At 38.3% G+C, this 17883-nt stretch overlaps 1 protein-coding gene across 2 annotated transcripts; it reads left to right on the top strand.

Moving 5' to 3' along the window:
* Positions 1-3062: 3062 nt before the first annotated feature.
* Positions 3063-13128, top strand: hamp (hepcidin antimicrobial peptide). Of its 2 annotated transcripts, none has more exons than XM_057339637.1 (4): positions 3063-3244; positions 9339-11453; positions 12020-12103; positions 12748-13128. In XM_057339637.1, the coding sequence occupies exons 2-4, from the start codon at positions 11367-11369 to the stop codon at positions 12844-12846; spliced, it is 270 nt and encodes an 89-aa protein (XP_057195620.1). In that variant the 5' UTR covers positions 3063-3244; positions 9339-11366; the 3' UTR covers positions 12847-13128. The 2 variants fall into 2 exon arrangements, with proteins under 2 accessions (XP_057195620.1, XP_057195619.1); XM_057339636.1 differs by having other exon boundaries at positions 3070-3244; positions 12017-12103.
* Positions 13129-17883: the final 4755 nt, after the last annotated feature.

The raw sequence follows: 17883 nt of genomic DNA, 5'->3' as shown, positions 1-17883 counted from the left end.
TTAAAAAAAATCTTTGTCAACTTGTGTACTGATCAGTGAGCAATAATGGACTCTGTTGTTTTGCTATCTGTTATTTCATGTGACTGCTTTTTTAAAAGGTAAATATCACACTCATTAAAAATGTGTCTTGATAATGTGCTGCTTTCAGCTTTGGTATGTTTGGTATTCTAATAAATGCACTTTAACAGGCACTGAATATTAATAGCTGGGATTTTAAAATGATCGTAAAATGTTTAAAAACGGTTGACACTTTTAGAAACAAATAAACTTTGTTTCAAAATCACGTAACGTTCAAGAATTAACATTAAAGATAAGGTACACACGCCAATCTCAAATTAATCTTGGGTACTAGTAGTATTGCATACTTCGTATCTTCGATTGCCCACAAAACACAAACATTTGACTTACCGCGTGCGGTTCATGTCCGGCATCTTTTAGTGCTGGGAGCTTAAATGCCATCTATCGGTTTCAAACTATCTCCAAATCCAGCGTTATATCCACCATTTACATAACATTCATCACCCAAATGCAGTAAACAAACAAACGCAGCTAAATGTCTGTCAGCCTAGTGAAGCGGCATTGATGGGCGTGCTCTTTCTCACGCTGGCTGGTTGACGTGTGGGCGTGCACTTTCTCTCACGCTCGCGCGTGGGAATGCTCTTTGGCTCGGTGGATGACGTGTGGGCATGCTTTTCCGGGAGAATTGTCCAATAAGGGACTAAGAACCCTTGTTACGAAACGGGAATTCATGTTCGGAAAAAACTTTCCGAAACCTGTACGAACCCTGGCGGGCTGAATCGAGCACAGAAATACTACATCATACGCTCAACTCGTTTTTTTGACAAGTTGACCATGTTAAAGAGATAATTCACCCAAAAATGAACATTCTGTCATTTACTCACCTTCGAGTTGTTCAAAATCTGTATACATTTCTTTGTTCTGATGAACACAGAGAAAGATATTTGGAAGAATGCTTAAAACCAGACAGATTTTGCCCCCATTGACTCCCATAGTAGGAAAAATTACTTGATCATTTTTTTTGTTCTGTTGAACGTGAAAGAAGATATTTTGAAGAATGTAGAACAGCGAACAGTTCTGGGGCACTTTTGACTACCATTGTATTTTTTCCTACTATGGGAGTCAATGGGGGGCAAAATCTGTCAGGTTATAAGCATTCTTGAAAGCAAAGGGGCACTTTTGACTACCATTGTATTTTTTCCTACTGCGGTATTCAATGGGGTCCAAGAACTGTTTGGTTACCAGCATTCTTACAAATATCTTTCTCTGTGTTTGACCAAACAAAGAAATTTATACAGATTTGGAACAACTAGAGAGTGAGTATATGATGATTTTTTGCGTCTAACTGTCTCTTTAAGCTTGTTGCAGCTGTATTAAGAAAATAAAGATAGAAACAGAAAAATGTTAGCAACTGAGATTTCAGGGGCACCATTGACCACCATAGTAGTAATATTGTATTGATATTTGTTTGTTCAGTTAAACACAAACGAAGGTATTTTTAAGCATTTAGGAAGCAAACAGTTCTGGAGTACCATTTTTTGACCACCCCAGAAATCTCAGTTGCTAACTTTCTTCTTAAAGTCTTTCTTTGTGTTCAACAGAACAAAGAAATGTACACAAGTTTGAAACTACTTGAGGGTAATTCATGACAAAATTTAGGTGGAGTATCCCTTTAATTCAGAGACCCTGTCAAAACCATTTTCTATGAATCCCTGAGACAATGAAGGATTGTGAAGCTGATCTTATGATTAACAGAAAAATCACAAGTAATATACTTAGCGGTTCTCTCTAAACCCTTTTTGGCTACTGTAATTCATGCAAATCATTCCTGTAATTCTCCCGTGATTGATGTATTGTCTCCGATATTTTAAAGATGTGCCAGTCTAACACAAATGACCTCCGAGATAATACTTTCAAAGAGTTTCTGGGTACGTCGCGTCTCACTCAATCTCTCTCAATTCAGAACCGTCTCTATTGTGTCTTCAAATGAGGTTTGACTCACATCTGGGACGATTTTATCAGACGGAACGCATCGCTAATATCTTTTCTTGTTTCAGACGTCATTTATTCTCGCAGTCTCCAGAGATGTCCCGCTCATTACGATTCTTCTCATCTTACATCATTGTTGTTCACACGTTTTGAAAACGACCCTCAGCTATGTGAGCAGAACTGATCTCAGACCTGCACAACAGACAGACATCCTGATGCCAAACATCAGTCTGCTGGCATTGATCTGATGTCAGACGCTCAGGGTTTAACACTTAGTTTGCCAAGTGTTGTTTTGTTATTAGCATATTGGGTTTATTTATGGGATGTCTTGCGTCTTCCATAGAGCGCAGCTGAAGTAAAAAAAATCCCATAGAGGAATTGATTTTTAGCGATACGGTATAAACCCTTCATGACACACGTGCTGTGAGCTCTGAGGTTGTTAAGTGAAGGATGATGTACAGTCAGCTGGTCATTATTGAAAAACGAACACTAATAGGGTGTTTGAAAACCCCGATGTGAAGCCACTTATTATAAACAGACCTGAAATATTGATTCCATTCGAATGTACTTTGCTATGTAAGATGAAAGCGCGTGGCGTGATACGAGGGATGTGAAACTGATCAAATAAAAATATATCATTGTACAAAAGGTTTGATTGCAGATTGCTCAGGCAAGAATAGAGAACTCTGCATCATATGAAATGGAATGTGTTGCCAGAAACGTGAATTGATCTTGGTTTAATAAAAAAAAAACTTGTTTTGTTTTTAGAGAAACTACATTAGCCGTAATCTTCAAGACACATCAACCAATAAGAGAAGACCTTGTTACCATGGAGATAAAGCAGCATCGATTCCTACCATGCATTGCGAAATGGAAGAATTTCCCCCCAAAATATTTAAGACTTATCATAACAAATGTTATATCGTACGATATACTAATAGATTATAAGATATATATTTTTAAGTTGTAAATCTGTTCATGACCTGTTTTTCGTCTTTTTTAGAGGTCATCACTGCTTCACCTTGACTTTGTGGTCTGGTTCTTTCCCGTCTTCTCTTTTGGCACGTCTGTCAGCCGCCAGCCGACCAGCCAGTCAGTCAGACACACACATAGAGACAGGCGTCTGTGTGTCCCCTCTTCTGTTTGACGTGACTGATCTATGGACCCGTCGTCTATTAGGACATCAGCGTGTCTGTCGCCTCTAATGTTTGCGGCTATAGGATTACAACAAAAACATGTAAACACCACCTCTCTTCTTCATGTCCATTTAACGATGATTCATATTTTATATTTATATTCATATCTGTCTGCCTGTCCGTCTATCTGTCTGTCTATCAACCTATGTTTCTGTTCAACTTTCTGTCTGTCTGTCTGTCTATTAATCTACCATATCTGTCTGTCTGTCCATCAGTATTTCTGTCTGTCTGTGTCTGTCTGTCTGTCTATCAACCTATTTTTCTGTTCGACTTTCTGTGTTTCTTTGTCGGTCTGTCTGTCTGTCCATCCATCCATCCATCAGTATTTCTGTCTGTCTGTCTGTCCATCAGTATTTCTGTCTGTCTGTCTGTGTTTCTTTGTCGGTCTGTCTGCCTGTCTATTAATCTACCATATCTGTCTGTCTGTCCATCAGTATTTCTGTCTGTCTCTGTCTATCTGTCTGTTTGTCTGTCTGTCTGTCTGTCTGTCCATCAGTATTTCTGTCTGTCGGTGTCTGTCTGTCTGTCCATCAGTATTTCTGTCTGTCTGTCTGTGTTTCTTTGTCGGTCTGTCTGCCTATCTATTAATCTACCATATCTGTCTGTCTGTCCATCAGTATTTCTGTCTGTCTGTCCATCAGTATTTATGTCTGTCTGTCTGTCTATCTTTCCATCTATGTATCTATCCAGCTGTCTATCTCTCTATCTATGTATCTATCAGTCTGTCTGTCTGTCTTTGTCTCCAGCTGGATGTATCCAATCCATCTATGTATCCATCCGACTATTGATCTGTCTGCCTCTCTCTCTATATGTCTGTCTGTCTGTCCATCAATAGGTCTGTTTTTTCTTTATATCTTTGACATTTATGCATTTGGCAGATGCTTTTATCCAAAGCGACTTACATTGCATTATACTATACATTTGTAAGTATGAGCAATTCCTGGGCTTGAACCCATAACCCATGAAAGCTGTCTGTCTTTCTGTCTGTCTCACAGAAATATCTGTCTGTCTCTATCTGTTTATCTGTCTGACAGTCCATCCATCTATGTATCTATCCAACAGCCTGTCTGTCTTATGTCTCCAGCTGTCTCTCTCTCTCTCTCTCTCTCTCTCTCTCTCTCTCTCTCTCTCTCTGTCTGTCTGTCTGTCTTTCTTTCTTTCTTTCTCTCTTTCTTTCTTTCTTTCTTTCTTTCTTGAAAAACTCTCTGTCTGTCTCCATCTGTCTGTCTGTCTCTGATTGTCTGTCCAGTTTCCTTGTTTTTGCAGATCGTAGGAACAATACTGTCTTCTGTACGTCTTTTCTATAGCACGGTGTGAAACTCTGTAGGATTTGAGCCTGCAATACCAGCCACTCGAGTTCAAAGGCAACGTTTTGCTCAGAAAAGCACACAAAAGCTATCTATTGCACAAAAATCTGAGACGTTTAAGCGTTTAGGGCCGTCGCTCGCTTTAGTACACCTCACGACATCTCACTATGTTCCTCAGAAGCAGTTCATTGTTGCGGCGCAACGCTCATGTCAGACCGCCGGTGAACTCTGCCGTACGCTGCCCATCTCTTTTGTGTTGCCGTGGATGGATTTTACAGCACCGTAATACCGTTTCAGCAGAAACCATTGTTTGCCGTCTGTCTCTGCCGTGCTTTCTATCGGCTGCTGGGTTTTGTGTCGGGCGATTACAGCCAGGGAGCTTGTCGTTCTTATTTATTTATACAGTTTCATGCCTCTATTCCCCAGCGTCGCTCATCTCGTCTTAGCGTTGAAACACTGTCTCGGCTCTTTCCCGACAAAGGAGCTTGTTGCGTCTCAGTTTACTGAAGAGAGAAGCCGTTTGCAACGCGAGGCTGTGCTTCACGGGGCGATGCAGCGGGCCTTCACACCCAGCCAGCAAGCTCCTCTTTTTTACTTTTAAATCTTTGAGTTTTGTTCTTACGGCAGCCATTTCGTTGTCTTTTGCAAGAATAAATGCAAAAAGGTCAAAAGCAGACAAATAATTTGCACGAGTGCGTTCGGTAAATCATTGCGATATGAAAGATTAAAAGAAGATAGGTTAGAGAAATAGAGCAATACTGGAAAAAGCTAATAAATGAGAGGAAACAGAAATGAAAAAGATGTGATATTATGTTGTTCCTTTAAGCAAAGGTCATGTGAACGCACAAACTGAAAATATGTTTACCTTTTCTATACGTGTGTCTGCCAAATTCTTAAATGTAAAATGTTAAAGAGTAAATAAAAATCCTGCATTTACTCCGCCTCAATCGTGTGGTTTTGTGTTCATATAATTGAAGTCAATGGAGGTCAATGTGGTTCGGTTATCAACGTTCTTGAAAATAACATCTTTTGTGTTCTGCAGAAAAAAGAAAGTTATACTGGTTTGGAATTTTTTTACATTTACATTTATGCATTTGGCAGACGCTAAAGCAACTTACATTGATTACATTATCCTATACATTTATACAGAGGATCGAACCCACAACCTTGCGTTGTTAACACAATGCTCTTACCACTGAGCTACATAGGATCTCAAATCCTAAAAGAATTAAAAAAAAAAGAAAATTCTGTTGCACTTTTGAATCTGATTATCTGACACATTTAATTTCCCATCAGCTCATAAATGAAAATGTCTGCGGACGAAACTTGACAGCGTGTGGTGTAAGTGGATCAGAGGTCTACAGCTGCTGTCTGTGAGTGTTCACGCAAACAAGTGTGCGATCTGGATTTGGGTCAATTTGATGAGAAATGTTTGAGTTCGAGATATACATACTTTTCATTGCAGACTTGACAAATCTGAGCTAAGTTTGACACATTGAGTGCGTTTACTTGCACAAAATAAACTGATATCTATCAAAAATCAGCTTATAAAAGTCACGTGTTTACATGCATAGTAATAAACCGGCTACGCAGAAAACCGCGTTCACATGGAAGTTTGAGACTTGCCGGGTTTCTCGCGTGCAGTGACGTCATCGTCGATAGTCTGTTTAGGAATTAAAAATGCAGCGGAAAACGGTCAGAAGCTGTATTTTTATATCTCTTCTCATGTCCGCAGTGCCTGTATATGCAACAATAGTTCTTCATTTTGATGTTTCTATCAACTGCATGATTCGAGAGCGGACTTTTATGCGTTATTTTACTATTACTTCTGTTTGGGACTTTTACTATAGCGCTGTCAGACATGCGCACATAAACAAAACTGAGAGAAAACCGGTAAAGGCGTTTACAGTATATGCAGCGCGAAATCAGAGTAATGGGCAAAAAACCTCTGCCGAGCGGATTTTGCTTACGCCGTTTATGAGCTTTCCCCGATAAAAGAAAACCGTTTTACGCGTTTACATGACCTACTTGTTATCAGCTTATTAAGAATAATCAGAGTATTGCACATAGAATCCGAAATTTGCGTCCAAAATTTTCGCACGTTAAAAAATAAATACGACCTCACGTTGTGTCAACCACATTTACACACTGCCGCCGATATTTTCGTCCGTCATAAAAAATTCGGACTGGGTTCGATTTTCTGCGTTTTTCGTATCCGTAGCAAGGATTTTGAAAGGTGTTTTGAAAATTCAGAGACACCGTACAAACGAGTCCCAAATACGAAAAAACGCAAATTTCGGATTATATGTGCAAAGACCTTAAGACTGTGCATGTAAACGGACTCATTGTTGACATCTCTTCTGAAACTCGAATGAGAGAGACATTTGTCATTGAGACATTTTTTTTGGAAAAATATCTGAGACACCGATATTAAGTAAAAGTTTACATTTGCTCTCCATTGAATCCGTCTCTTTAGTTTTCCGGTGGTTTGTTGAAGCGGACGTTTTGACCATCAGATGTTTGATAATGGCACATGCCGCACCACACCTCTGCACCATGTGCCGGGCTCAATCTGGGTTAAAACACTGACTAAACCAATTAGATGTACAAGGTCAAGTAGCGTCACTCACCTCTGCTTCTGAGAACACAACCTCACTTACCATCCAAACAAAAGAAACAGCGGGTGATGTTGTCTAATGTGTAGAGAAACAGCGAGGTGGCGTTTTTACTGACCTCAAGTGTGTGTGTTTCTCCTCTTCTCCTTATACAGTACTTTCACAAACAAACCAATAAAAAACAGCCAACCGTAAATAAAAACAACAACTGGGGTAATAAAAATGGGTTAAAAGAAAAACACTGGACCTTTTCCAATAACGCAAGTGCTTAAATAGCAAATAAAGTCTAATATAATCATAGCATTGCAATAATATTTGCGAATAACCATTAGACTTGTCGACATGAAATCGTAATTGACCTTGTTTTCATTAAACACACCTTCCTGGTGTATTTAACTTAATAATCCTTTTTAAACGTGTTAAAAAAGTAATCTTTACTAAGATTTTTCCAGTGATGCAGTAGAAACAAACAGGTTAAACAACGTTATACAAGTAAACATAAAAGCAGATTTTGGCGAAGAATTTACAATAACAAATGTGATTGTAATATCTATCAAAATTAATTGGAATAAATGATGCTATCGCTTAGTCATTTTTAATTTAGTTTATTTTATGTGCCTGCGTCTTAAAGGGATAGTTAATCCAAAAATGACAAATCTGTCATCATTTACTCACCCTCGGGTTGTTTCAAACCTGTATACATTGCTTTGTTCCAATGAACACAGAGAAAGATATTTGGAAGAATGTGAGCAATTTTCAGTTCTGGGACATCATCCACTGCCATAGTAGGAAAACAATATTGTATTTTTTTGTTCTGTTGAACACATAATGAGATATTTTGAAGAATTTAGGAAAACAAAGAGTTCTCGGGCACCTTTGACTACCATTTAATTCTTCCTACTATGGTAGTCAATGATGTCCCGGAACTGAAAATCACAACATTCTTCCAAATATCTTTCTCTGTGTTCATTAGAACAAAGTCATTTATACAGGTATGAAATTACATGAGCGTGACAGAATTTTCCTTTTTGGGTGAACAATCCCTTTAAGATAAGGCGTTATGGGATTTTTGTTTCATCTGCTCTCTAAATCATGTTCATGTTTGCTTTTCTCATCCATGGTGTTTTTCAGTTTCCATAAACAAGCTGTGTTGACTTCTGAATGGGTGGTTGGCTAAAAACGTTTAGCAAGCTATATCGATTGTCATGTTTTGGTTATAAAATCGTTGTTTGGGAAAATCCGAGTGAATGAATTCCTGACAGACGGGAGGCAGAGATGAGATCCGTGTAGGTGAGGACAGAATAAGCGGCAGAGGGGTCATTGGCCCGGGACAGAGAGAGAGAGAGAGGGGTTGTGGCGCCTGTCAGGTTGACAGTAGCCGTCACGCTGGAGCCTGCGTCTGTTTGACCAGAAGATCACTGCTGATAGCGCTGGCGTCTCTTAATAACAAATGTGCAAATGTGTCTGTCAAACTCTTGAGAAACAATGTTTTTCTGGTAAAACACCTAAAACAAGGAACATGTAACAGCACCATGACGAACAGGTTAAGAAAATCTGTCAGATTTTGTGTAAAGTGTGGAAGGGCAACATAAGAAAAAGATATAACTGTATTTCACATGCATTTTATTGTCATGACTGCTGCATTCAAATTACTTTTATAATGCAGTTAAAATATTCTATAGATTTATTATATACACCCGCAGAAAAAACTTAGGAGAACATTTCAAAATTATTTTCAGTTTTTCTGAATTTACTATTTCTAGGTATGTGTTTAGGTAAAATGGTCATATTTGTTTCATTCTGTGAACTACTAACAATATTTCTCCCGAATGTCAAATAAAAATATTGTTTCTATTTGCATTTATTTGCAGAAAATGAAAACTGGAGAAACAGGTGAAAATAACAGAAAAGATGCTCCGTGTTTTTTCAGACCTCAAACACAAGTTCAGATTCACTTTTAAGCAATACAACTGTAATATTTCGATGTATTTATGACTTTACGTCACTCCTGAGGTTTGATTTTGTTGAAATTCAACAGACACTGGACTGAAATGACCACAATACATCTAGAAGCGCTGCTTAAATGAACGTTTGCAATGGTCTCTTCATTGTTTTTGTGAAATACTGATCTGTTTACGCTGATATGTTCACGTATGATGTCATTGAAATGTTATTTGTTGTTATAAAGTCTCACCTTTTACTTCTCATTGCAGGTACAGCGTGAGCAAGTACTACAGACGAAACCATCACAGTACAGAAACTTAACTGGAACCAAGGAATCCACCGGTATGAAACCAGTTTACAGTTTGAATGTTAGTGGGGTTTTCTGAGACAGTGAAAAATTGCGGCTGATGTCACTTCTGGTTCATTGGTCACACTAGCACTGAAAGGCAAAGTGGAGCGCGTTGCATTATGGGACGTGGCATTCTGTGTTGCTTGCTCCGTTGTGCGCCGAGCGTTTTGACAAATGCTTTAGGTCATCTGTGTATCCTGTGCGTATAGAAAATATACACGGCGTGCACAGAATACGCATTACATTCTGGAGCAACAGCATAGCGTGGCAGGAGCTCAATGGCCTCTGCGGAAGCTCATATTCTCATTGAAATGCACTTATATAATAGTACATTTCAGAAAAAAATCGAGCATAATAATCGTACTTTTCAAATAATTCAGGCAAAATTTTGAAATCATTATTCCCAAAAATGCGTCCTCGACCGATCCTTTTTTAATGGAGATTTTATCCTTACCAAAATAATACATCATAGACCGCAGATGTTCTGCCTCCGTTCTGCTGATTTAATCTGCAATTTAAATTCTTCTGATGAGAGAAGAGGAACAATGAGTGAAATGGTTATTGATTCAGCATGAGGCCAAACTGTCTTATGATTATGGACATTATTGACATTGACTCGACGTCAACATTTGCAGAAAGAAGGTTATCTCTGCCTCACACACCTCATGGATTTGACTTGAGAATACAGCAGAACGAGTCTATGATGCTGTACAATTATACACAGTTAGTATAATGTGTGTACACTGCTCAGTTGGTGTTAATGAAGTCTGCGGTTATTAATAATGCATGTTGAATACGGTATTTATGAAGGAAATTATAGAGTATTTCCGGATCATTCCAGCATATGGATGTTAACAGACCCCTGGCGTTTCCAGTCTGTATCGTCACACTTTGTCATGCAATTATCTTGTTTTGTCCTTTACAAAATAGCAGTCTGGGATGAATAAGAAAAGGCTTGATCCATTTTTTGTCATTTTTATTTGAGGTTACATTCAATTCAATTCAATTTTATTTATATAGCGCTTTTCACAATGTGCATTGTTCCAAAGCAGCTTTACAGGAGCAAATAAGAAAAACACAGAAAGGTAAAACACAGCACAGTGCATGGTGTTTATAGACCAAGCAAGATCATTATAATAAATAATATCTAATAAATAAATGAATAAATAAATGCAGTCTCCCGGTGAGCAAGCCAACACTGCACTGCTCTGCTGTGGCGAGGAATGATACATGAGGTGATACAATCGATTTTCTTTTCATTGTTTTATTAAAGGAATAGTGCACCCAAAAATAACAATTCTGTCATCATTTACTGATTGTTCCAAACTTGTATAAATGTCTTTGTTCTGCTGAACACAAAGGGAGATATTTGTAAGAATGCCAGTAACTAAACAGCTCTCATCCCCCATTGACTCCCGTAGTTGGGAAAATAAATACATTTGGAGTCAATGACGGAGGAGATCTGTTTTGTTACTGACATTCTTCCAAATATCTTCCTTTGAGGTGAACTATCCCTTTAATATTTTGATTAAGCTTTATATTTAAAATTTCAGTTTGTTATCTTTAAAATCTTTATTTCTTTCATAGTTGTTTGATCTGTTGAATGTGATTTATTACTGTGCCAAAGTGGAAACTTTTAGTAATGTTCAAGCCGCTTCTCGTGGTGTTGCGCAGAATTCCCGCGGTTGCGTAAGAAGTTGACGGGAAGAGACACAGGGCAGAAGTGACGCTGTGAGCGCTGAATATAAATATCAGAGCGCTGCCTGTCACAACCAGTGAACAGGACAAAGCAATATAAGCTGAGAATAAACCTAAAGAAGCATTTCATTAGAACTTTCAGACAGGTAGTTCATCCTTTAGTTTGGTGTGCATTGACGTGTCGTGCACAGAACGTCTACAGAGGAAGAAGAAACTTGAAAGAAGAAGGACCATCGCTGAAGAGGAGAAGATGAAGCTCACACGTGTCTTTCTCTCTGCTGTGCTCATAGTCGTTTGTTTCTGCATCCTTCAGACTGCTGCCGGTCCTTTTACACAGGTGAGATCCTACAAATGTGCATTGATTTTTTTGAGAAAATTAAAGTGGGTTCTTTGAAGAATCAGATGTTCTTAGAAAACATTTTTCACCTTCATTACTTTCTTTCTTTCTTGTTGAAGGTGAATTAGTTTTCACCCATTTCTTGTAATATATATATATATATATATATATATATATATGTATGTATGTATGTATGTATGTATATAATAAAAATAATAATAAACAAATAAATAAATATACATATATATATTTATATATAGAGAGAGAGATTTACATTTACATTTATATACAACTTGTAATGTAAAATTCAATTCAATTCTCCAATGACCATAATAACCTCTAATAATCCCTTAAAACACTAAAAAAACATTCTTACATCATATGATGTTTAACGTCCTGTTAATGAACATTTTAATAGTTAAATGCCAAGAAACCTCATTCATTTATATCGTTCATTAATTGTTCATATGTAAACTGATTTATTTAGGGGGATTAGATGTATATGTATGACGCCATGAAAACGTAATTTGTTAAATTAAAATCTCACTGTATATTTCTACAAGCAGGTACATGAGGATCAGGTGAAGAGTGAAGCTCCACAGATAAACCATCACAGTACAGAAACATCACTGGAACAGAGAAATCCACTGGTATGTAGACTTTTAAAGACGTTTGGCATTATTACTATTTCTCATTATTATCCCTAACCCTTACTATTAACCACCCGAGTATTAATACTGACCAACCACCCGAGTATTAAAGTGACAGCTCACCCTAAAATGAAAATTCTGTCATCATTTACTCACCCTCTTGTCAAACCTGTATGACTTTCTTTCTTCTACAGCACACAAAAGAAGATATTTTGAAAAATGTCGTTGACCGAACAGCGATGGGAGCCATTCACTTGCATTGATTAAGTGTCCATACAATAGAAGTCAATGGCTGCCACCGCTGTTCGGTTATCAGCATTCTTCAAAATATATTCTTGTGTGTTCAGTGGAAGAAAGAAAGTCATACAGGTTTGACATGACAAGAGGGTGAGTAAATGATGACAGAATTTTCATTTTTGGGTGAACTGTCACTTTAACACTGTGGTGTGTAACTGGTTTATTTCGAATGCTGTTTACTGAACATACACGGCCACGTGTCTTCTCTTTGCCGCCTGTATAAACACAATAGTGATCACAAGCATTTCGAATACCTCTTCACCGCGGTAACATACTCTAATACACCGTTTCTGTTGCAGTTAGGGTCAGAGGTCACTAAAATCTCATTTCTTCTGGTCTTTCCCCAGGCTCTGTTCAGAAGCAAGCGTCAGAGTCATCTCTCTCTCTGCAGATATTGCTGTAACTGCTGTCACAACAAAGGCTGTGGATTCTGCTGCAAATTTTGAAAATACGCTCATTTTATTTCAGAAAGAACAGCTGCTTGTGTGCATTAACTTATTTGGACTTTTATCTTCTGCTTAGAGTATTTTCCCATCTATGGGCCATAAATGTGCTGCGTCTCCTTGTGTACCGCTTTTTAAAATTGTACAGCTGCTGAATTGTGTAACAACACAAGGACTACTTTTGTTAAAGAAAACGTATGTATTTTTTACATGTATGTATTTTTACGATGTTAAATTCATGATTGTTTAGTGAAGTGAGATTTGTAATAAAACTTTTCCTTTTCATTGGATGTTTCTGCTTGTGTCGGAGCTCTAGGGGGAGCTCAATACCCAAACACAGCATCACTGCCATACACTAGCAGTGAGGTGTATTTTATGCCAACATCTCGGTGACAATCACAGCCCGTCACACACAGACACCAAAGCTCTGTTTCAACACCTACTGAGATGCCGACTTTCTTCTGTTTACATAGACAACTGACTTCTAAGGAGAATGAAGGCTCATAAGTGTTTAGATGGACACATGGGCAGCTCACAAGGAGCATACAGTATATGCCGCTTTGGAGTACCACTTGATCTCCTCTCGTCTCATCTTGAGAAAATGAATATTCTAGAAATGTGTAAGCCGAATGGATGAAGACTTTAATCACGGTGAACTACCAATGCAAACATGCCGCCTGGATCTTTGTTATGCCGGTTGTAGGAGCACCTGGAGTCGTTCGTTTTATACCGAGGAATTCTCTCTCTCTCTCTCTCTCTCTCTCTCTCTCTCTCTCTCTCTCTCTCTCTCTCTCTCTCTCTCTCTCTCTCTCTCTCTCTCTCTCTCTCTCTCTCTCTCTCCCTCTCTCTCTCTCTCTCTCTCTCTCTCTCTCTCTCTCTCTCTCTCTCTCTCTCTCTCTCTCTCTCTCTCTCTCTCTCTCTCTCTCTCTCTCTCTCTCTCTCTCTCTCTCTCTCTCTCTCTCTCTCTCTCTCTCTCTCTCTCACTCTCTCTCTCTCTCTCTCTCTCTCTCTCTCTCTCTCTTCTCTCTCTCTCTCTCTCTCTCTCTCTCTCTCTCTCTCTCTCTCTCTCTCTCTCTCTCTCTCTCCTCTCTCTCTCTCTCTCTCTCTCTCTCTCTCTCTCTCTCTCTCTCTCTCTCTCTCTCTCTCTCTCTCTCTCTCTTCTCTCTCTCTCTCTCTCTTCTCTCTCTCTCTCTCTCTCTCTCTCTCTCTCTCTCTCTCTCTCTCTCTCTCTCTCTCTCTCTCTCTCTCTCTCTCTCTCTCTCTCTCTCTCTCTCTCTCTCTCTCTCTCTCTCTCTCTCCCTCTCACTCTCTCTCTCTCTCTCTCTTCTCTCTCTCTCTCTCTCTCTCTCTCTCTCTCTCTCTCTCTCTCTCTCTCTCTCTCTCTCTCTCTCTCTCTCTCTCTCTCTCTCTCTCTCTCTCTCTCTCTCTCTCTCTCTCTCTCTCTCTCTCTCTCTCTCTCTCTCTCTCTCTCTCTCTCTCTCTCTCTCTCTCTCTCTCTCTCTCTCTCTCTCTCTCTCTCTCTCTCTCTCTCTCTCTCTCTCTCTCTCTCTCTGTCTCTCTCTCTCTCTCTCTCTCTCTCTCTCTCTCTCTCTCTCTCTCTCTCTCTCTCTCTCTCTCTCTCTCTCTCTCTCTCTCTCTCTCTCTCTCTCTCTCTCTCTCTCTCTCTCTCTCTCTCTCTCTCTCTCTCTCTCTCTCTCTCTCTCTCTCTCTCTCTCTCTCTCTCTCTCTCTCTCTCTCTCTCTCTCTCTCTCTCTCTCTCTCTCTCTCTCTCTCTCTCTCTCTCTCTCTCTCTCTCTCTCTCTCTCTCTCTCTCTCTCTTCCCCTTCTTCTCTCTCTCTCTCTCTCTCTCTCTCTCTCTCTCTCTCTCTCTCTCTCTCTCTCTCTCTCTCTCTCTCCCCCTCTCTCTCTCTCTCTCTCTCTCTCTCTCTCTCTCTCTACAAATATAAAGACTTGTAACAGCACGTTCTGTTCTGTTGATGCTATACAGGACTAGATCATTAAAGGGAAAGTCACCCAAAAATCAGGTCATTTCAAACCTGTAGGAGTTTCTTTCTTCTTCTTTTACAAACCTGTTGAATAACCAAAACAACACTTAACCCCATTGACGTCCATTATATGAGCACAAAACCACTGCGACATTTCTCAAAATATCTTCTTTTGTGTTCCTATCCCTTTAATATTAACCCACGTCATTCACCATTGCTAAACAGTAGTCAACAGCCTGTTTGCATGTGAAAATCTCATCTGCATTTCTATTTAGATTCATAAGTAACAAAAAAAACAAGGCTTCTGATATGTTAATTTCAGTCTGTTACTCACTTAAAGCACGTGACTTTAGAAGCTTCAGAACACGGGTTGTGATTTCATTCACTGTTGGTTTTGTCCTGAACAACGAAGTGTCACTTGATGAAGATTCTTCTGAATGAACAGCACGCAGTTGTGAAACAACACAAGGGTGAGTTGTTTTCCAAGAAAACAAAAAATATATATATACTTTTTTTTTTTACTTCCCAATCACGTTGGAAAGATTTAAACATCCCTGATATGCACACGAACTGACCATTTTACACAATAATCTTGCACAAAGACATATAACGGTCAACTTTCTCCACACTCGTAATCACTGGGTCAGAACTTCTGCTTACGTCGCGCGTGACCTTTCCAACGTGATTGCGTAGTACGTGAAGTCATGGACGCACATCGTGGGAGCACTCAGAGGCAGAGCAAGCCATATATTTATGTTTAAAAAGTATATCATTTTTTAGGTTTCTTGGAAAATGACCAATCGTTTCGCTAGACAACACCATTAAGGCCATTGCACATTGAGTCCGAAATTTGCGTCCGAAATTTTCGCACGTTAAAAAATAAATGCGACCTCACGTTGTGTCAATCACATTTACACACTGCCTCCGATATTTTCGTAAAAACATTCGGACTGGGTTCGATTTTCTGCGTTTTTCACATCTGTAGCAAGCATTTTGAGAGGCGTTTTGACAATTCAGAGACACCGTAAAAACGAGCACCAAATATGAAAAAACGCATACGAAAATTTCGGACTGAATGTGCAAAGACCTTTATTCATCGGCTGGTGTCGTGTAAAGAACCCTGGAAAGTTTTCCTCAAAAGCCTCAATTTGTTTTCGACAGAAGAAATAAACACAGGGATGGCTTGTGACATGGTGAGTGAATTATCTAATATTATTAGAATCACAAAAGCTTATAAATTGTAGGCCTACAGAACAATATTTTTTTAAAATCTAAAAATGCAAAAAGTTTTCTATGATCTTTAGGTTTAGGGGTAGGGGATAAAATATACAGTTTGTACAGTATAAAAAACATTACGCCTATGGACTGTCCCAACGGAGATAATAAACCAGACGTGTGTGTGTGTGTGTTGTTTGTTTGTAAAGCAACAGTAAATATTGTATCCCATCATTTTCTCCATGTCTTCATCTGCTCCTAATGCATCTGTTTACGCTCATATAGATTTCCATACATTAGCCAAACCCTGCTCTCAGGAACACTGATAGTGGCTACATTCACATTACCACACAACAGTGAAAAAATGAAGATATATGACTCGCTCTCTCATGCATTATTTAGCATATGCATGAGCAGGATAGCCACAAATCCAGGGATGTACTAAAACCCGTGCTAAAATGTTGTTTTTTATTTGACTATGATACAACACAAAGAGAATTCCTTGAGAATAACACATGTTTTTTTCCTGTTGTTCCACAACAACTTAATATCTTTCTTACTAGTTACATCCCAATTCTTGTGCATTTACTTAAAGAAACATTCAGTTGACAAAAATCAACCCACGCGCTGTTATTTTTCAGTGAAAATCCCAAAACCCCAACTCTAAAAAAGATCATTTTACTTTGACTCATTGCACTAGATTTGATATCATTGAAATTGCCCATTGGTTCTTAAATTTCTTTCTTTTCCTTACACAAAACGTTTATATAAAATGCGCCGCTTACATAGCACACATGTCATAGACTATAATTGATTCTTAAATAATCTAATTTGATTTTATAAAATGTATTGAAATACACTTGTTGGACATGTATTTATTTTTATATTGATCAAATACATTTATATAATGGTTTTTATAGGAAGCAATATTCTTGTAACAGAGCTGTGCAACAATTTCTGCAAGAAAATAAATATTTATGTGCTGAAATAACAGCATAAGGGTCCTTGTATTTCTTAAAAGATTTCCTTTTCTTAACGTGATTATTTGTTTTGAAGTATTTTGCAGCGAATAAAGACAAAAAAGTTGTATTTGGTCATAGTATGGCGTTTAGAAGGTCATGTATCAACTGGTCAGAGAATAAACATCAGTTACGTTGTTTACTTCATGTGTTTAGCATACATTATTCAGCTGGAAACTGAATTAATGCCCTTTGGTGATCAATGCAAAATCATGCAAATGTAAGCATTGCCATATTCACACTTATATAATTGGTCACAGATTTATTTAATCATATTTTTTTTCATCTGTAACTGTAACTGTTTCCGTTGCCCAACAATGATTTTCTTGTCAGTAAATCGTGTACAAATGAACTTTCAAAATTTACTTTACTTACCTTCATGTTGTTCCAAACCCACGTGATGTTCTTTTATTTGGAGAATATAGATACAGATGCTTCATACTGTACAAGCTCCTAGACTTAAAGGACTAAAAAACATACAAATATCATTGAAAACAATATAAGTCATAATGTTCTTTTGTTTTATACATCTCTGTCATTTTTGGGAGCTTAAAGAGCCCATATGATAAATAAATGTAGTCAGTGTCAGTCTATTACTTTTGTGCTAGTTTAGATTTATATTTATTTAATTAGATTATAAGCTTCGTATACGCACCCCCCAAAATCCCCCACAGAGCTCCGGCACATAACAAATCCCAATTTAACCCCTGAATGGATGCCTTTTAAAAAAAGGTAAAATTGTGGTATTTTATTGTATTGTATACAACATTGTATACCAAATTTGATTTTGTCCAACACAATTCCTGGAAGAAATTCTCTGC

This window comes from Triplophysa rosa, linkage group LG8 (assembly GCF_024868665.1).
Source record: "Triplophysa rosa linkage group LG8, Trosa_1v2, whole genome shotgun sequence".
Taxonomy (NCBI): Eukaryota; Metazoa; Chordata; class Actinopteri; order Cypriniformes; family Nemacheilidae; genus Triplophysa; species Triplophysa rosa.
The sequence above is the reverse complement of the archived record's forward strand: the minus strand, read 5'-3'. Positions and strand labels throughout refer to the sequence as shown.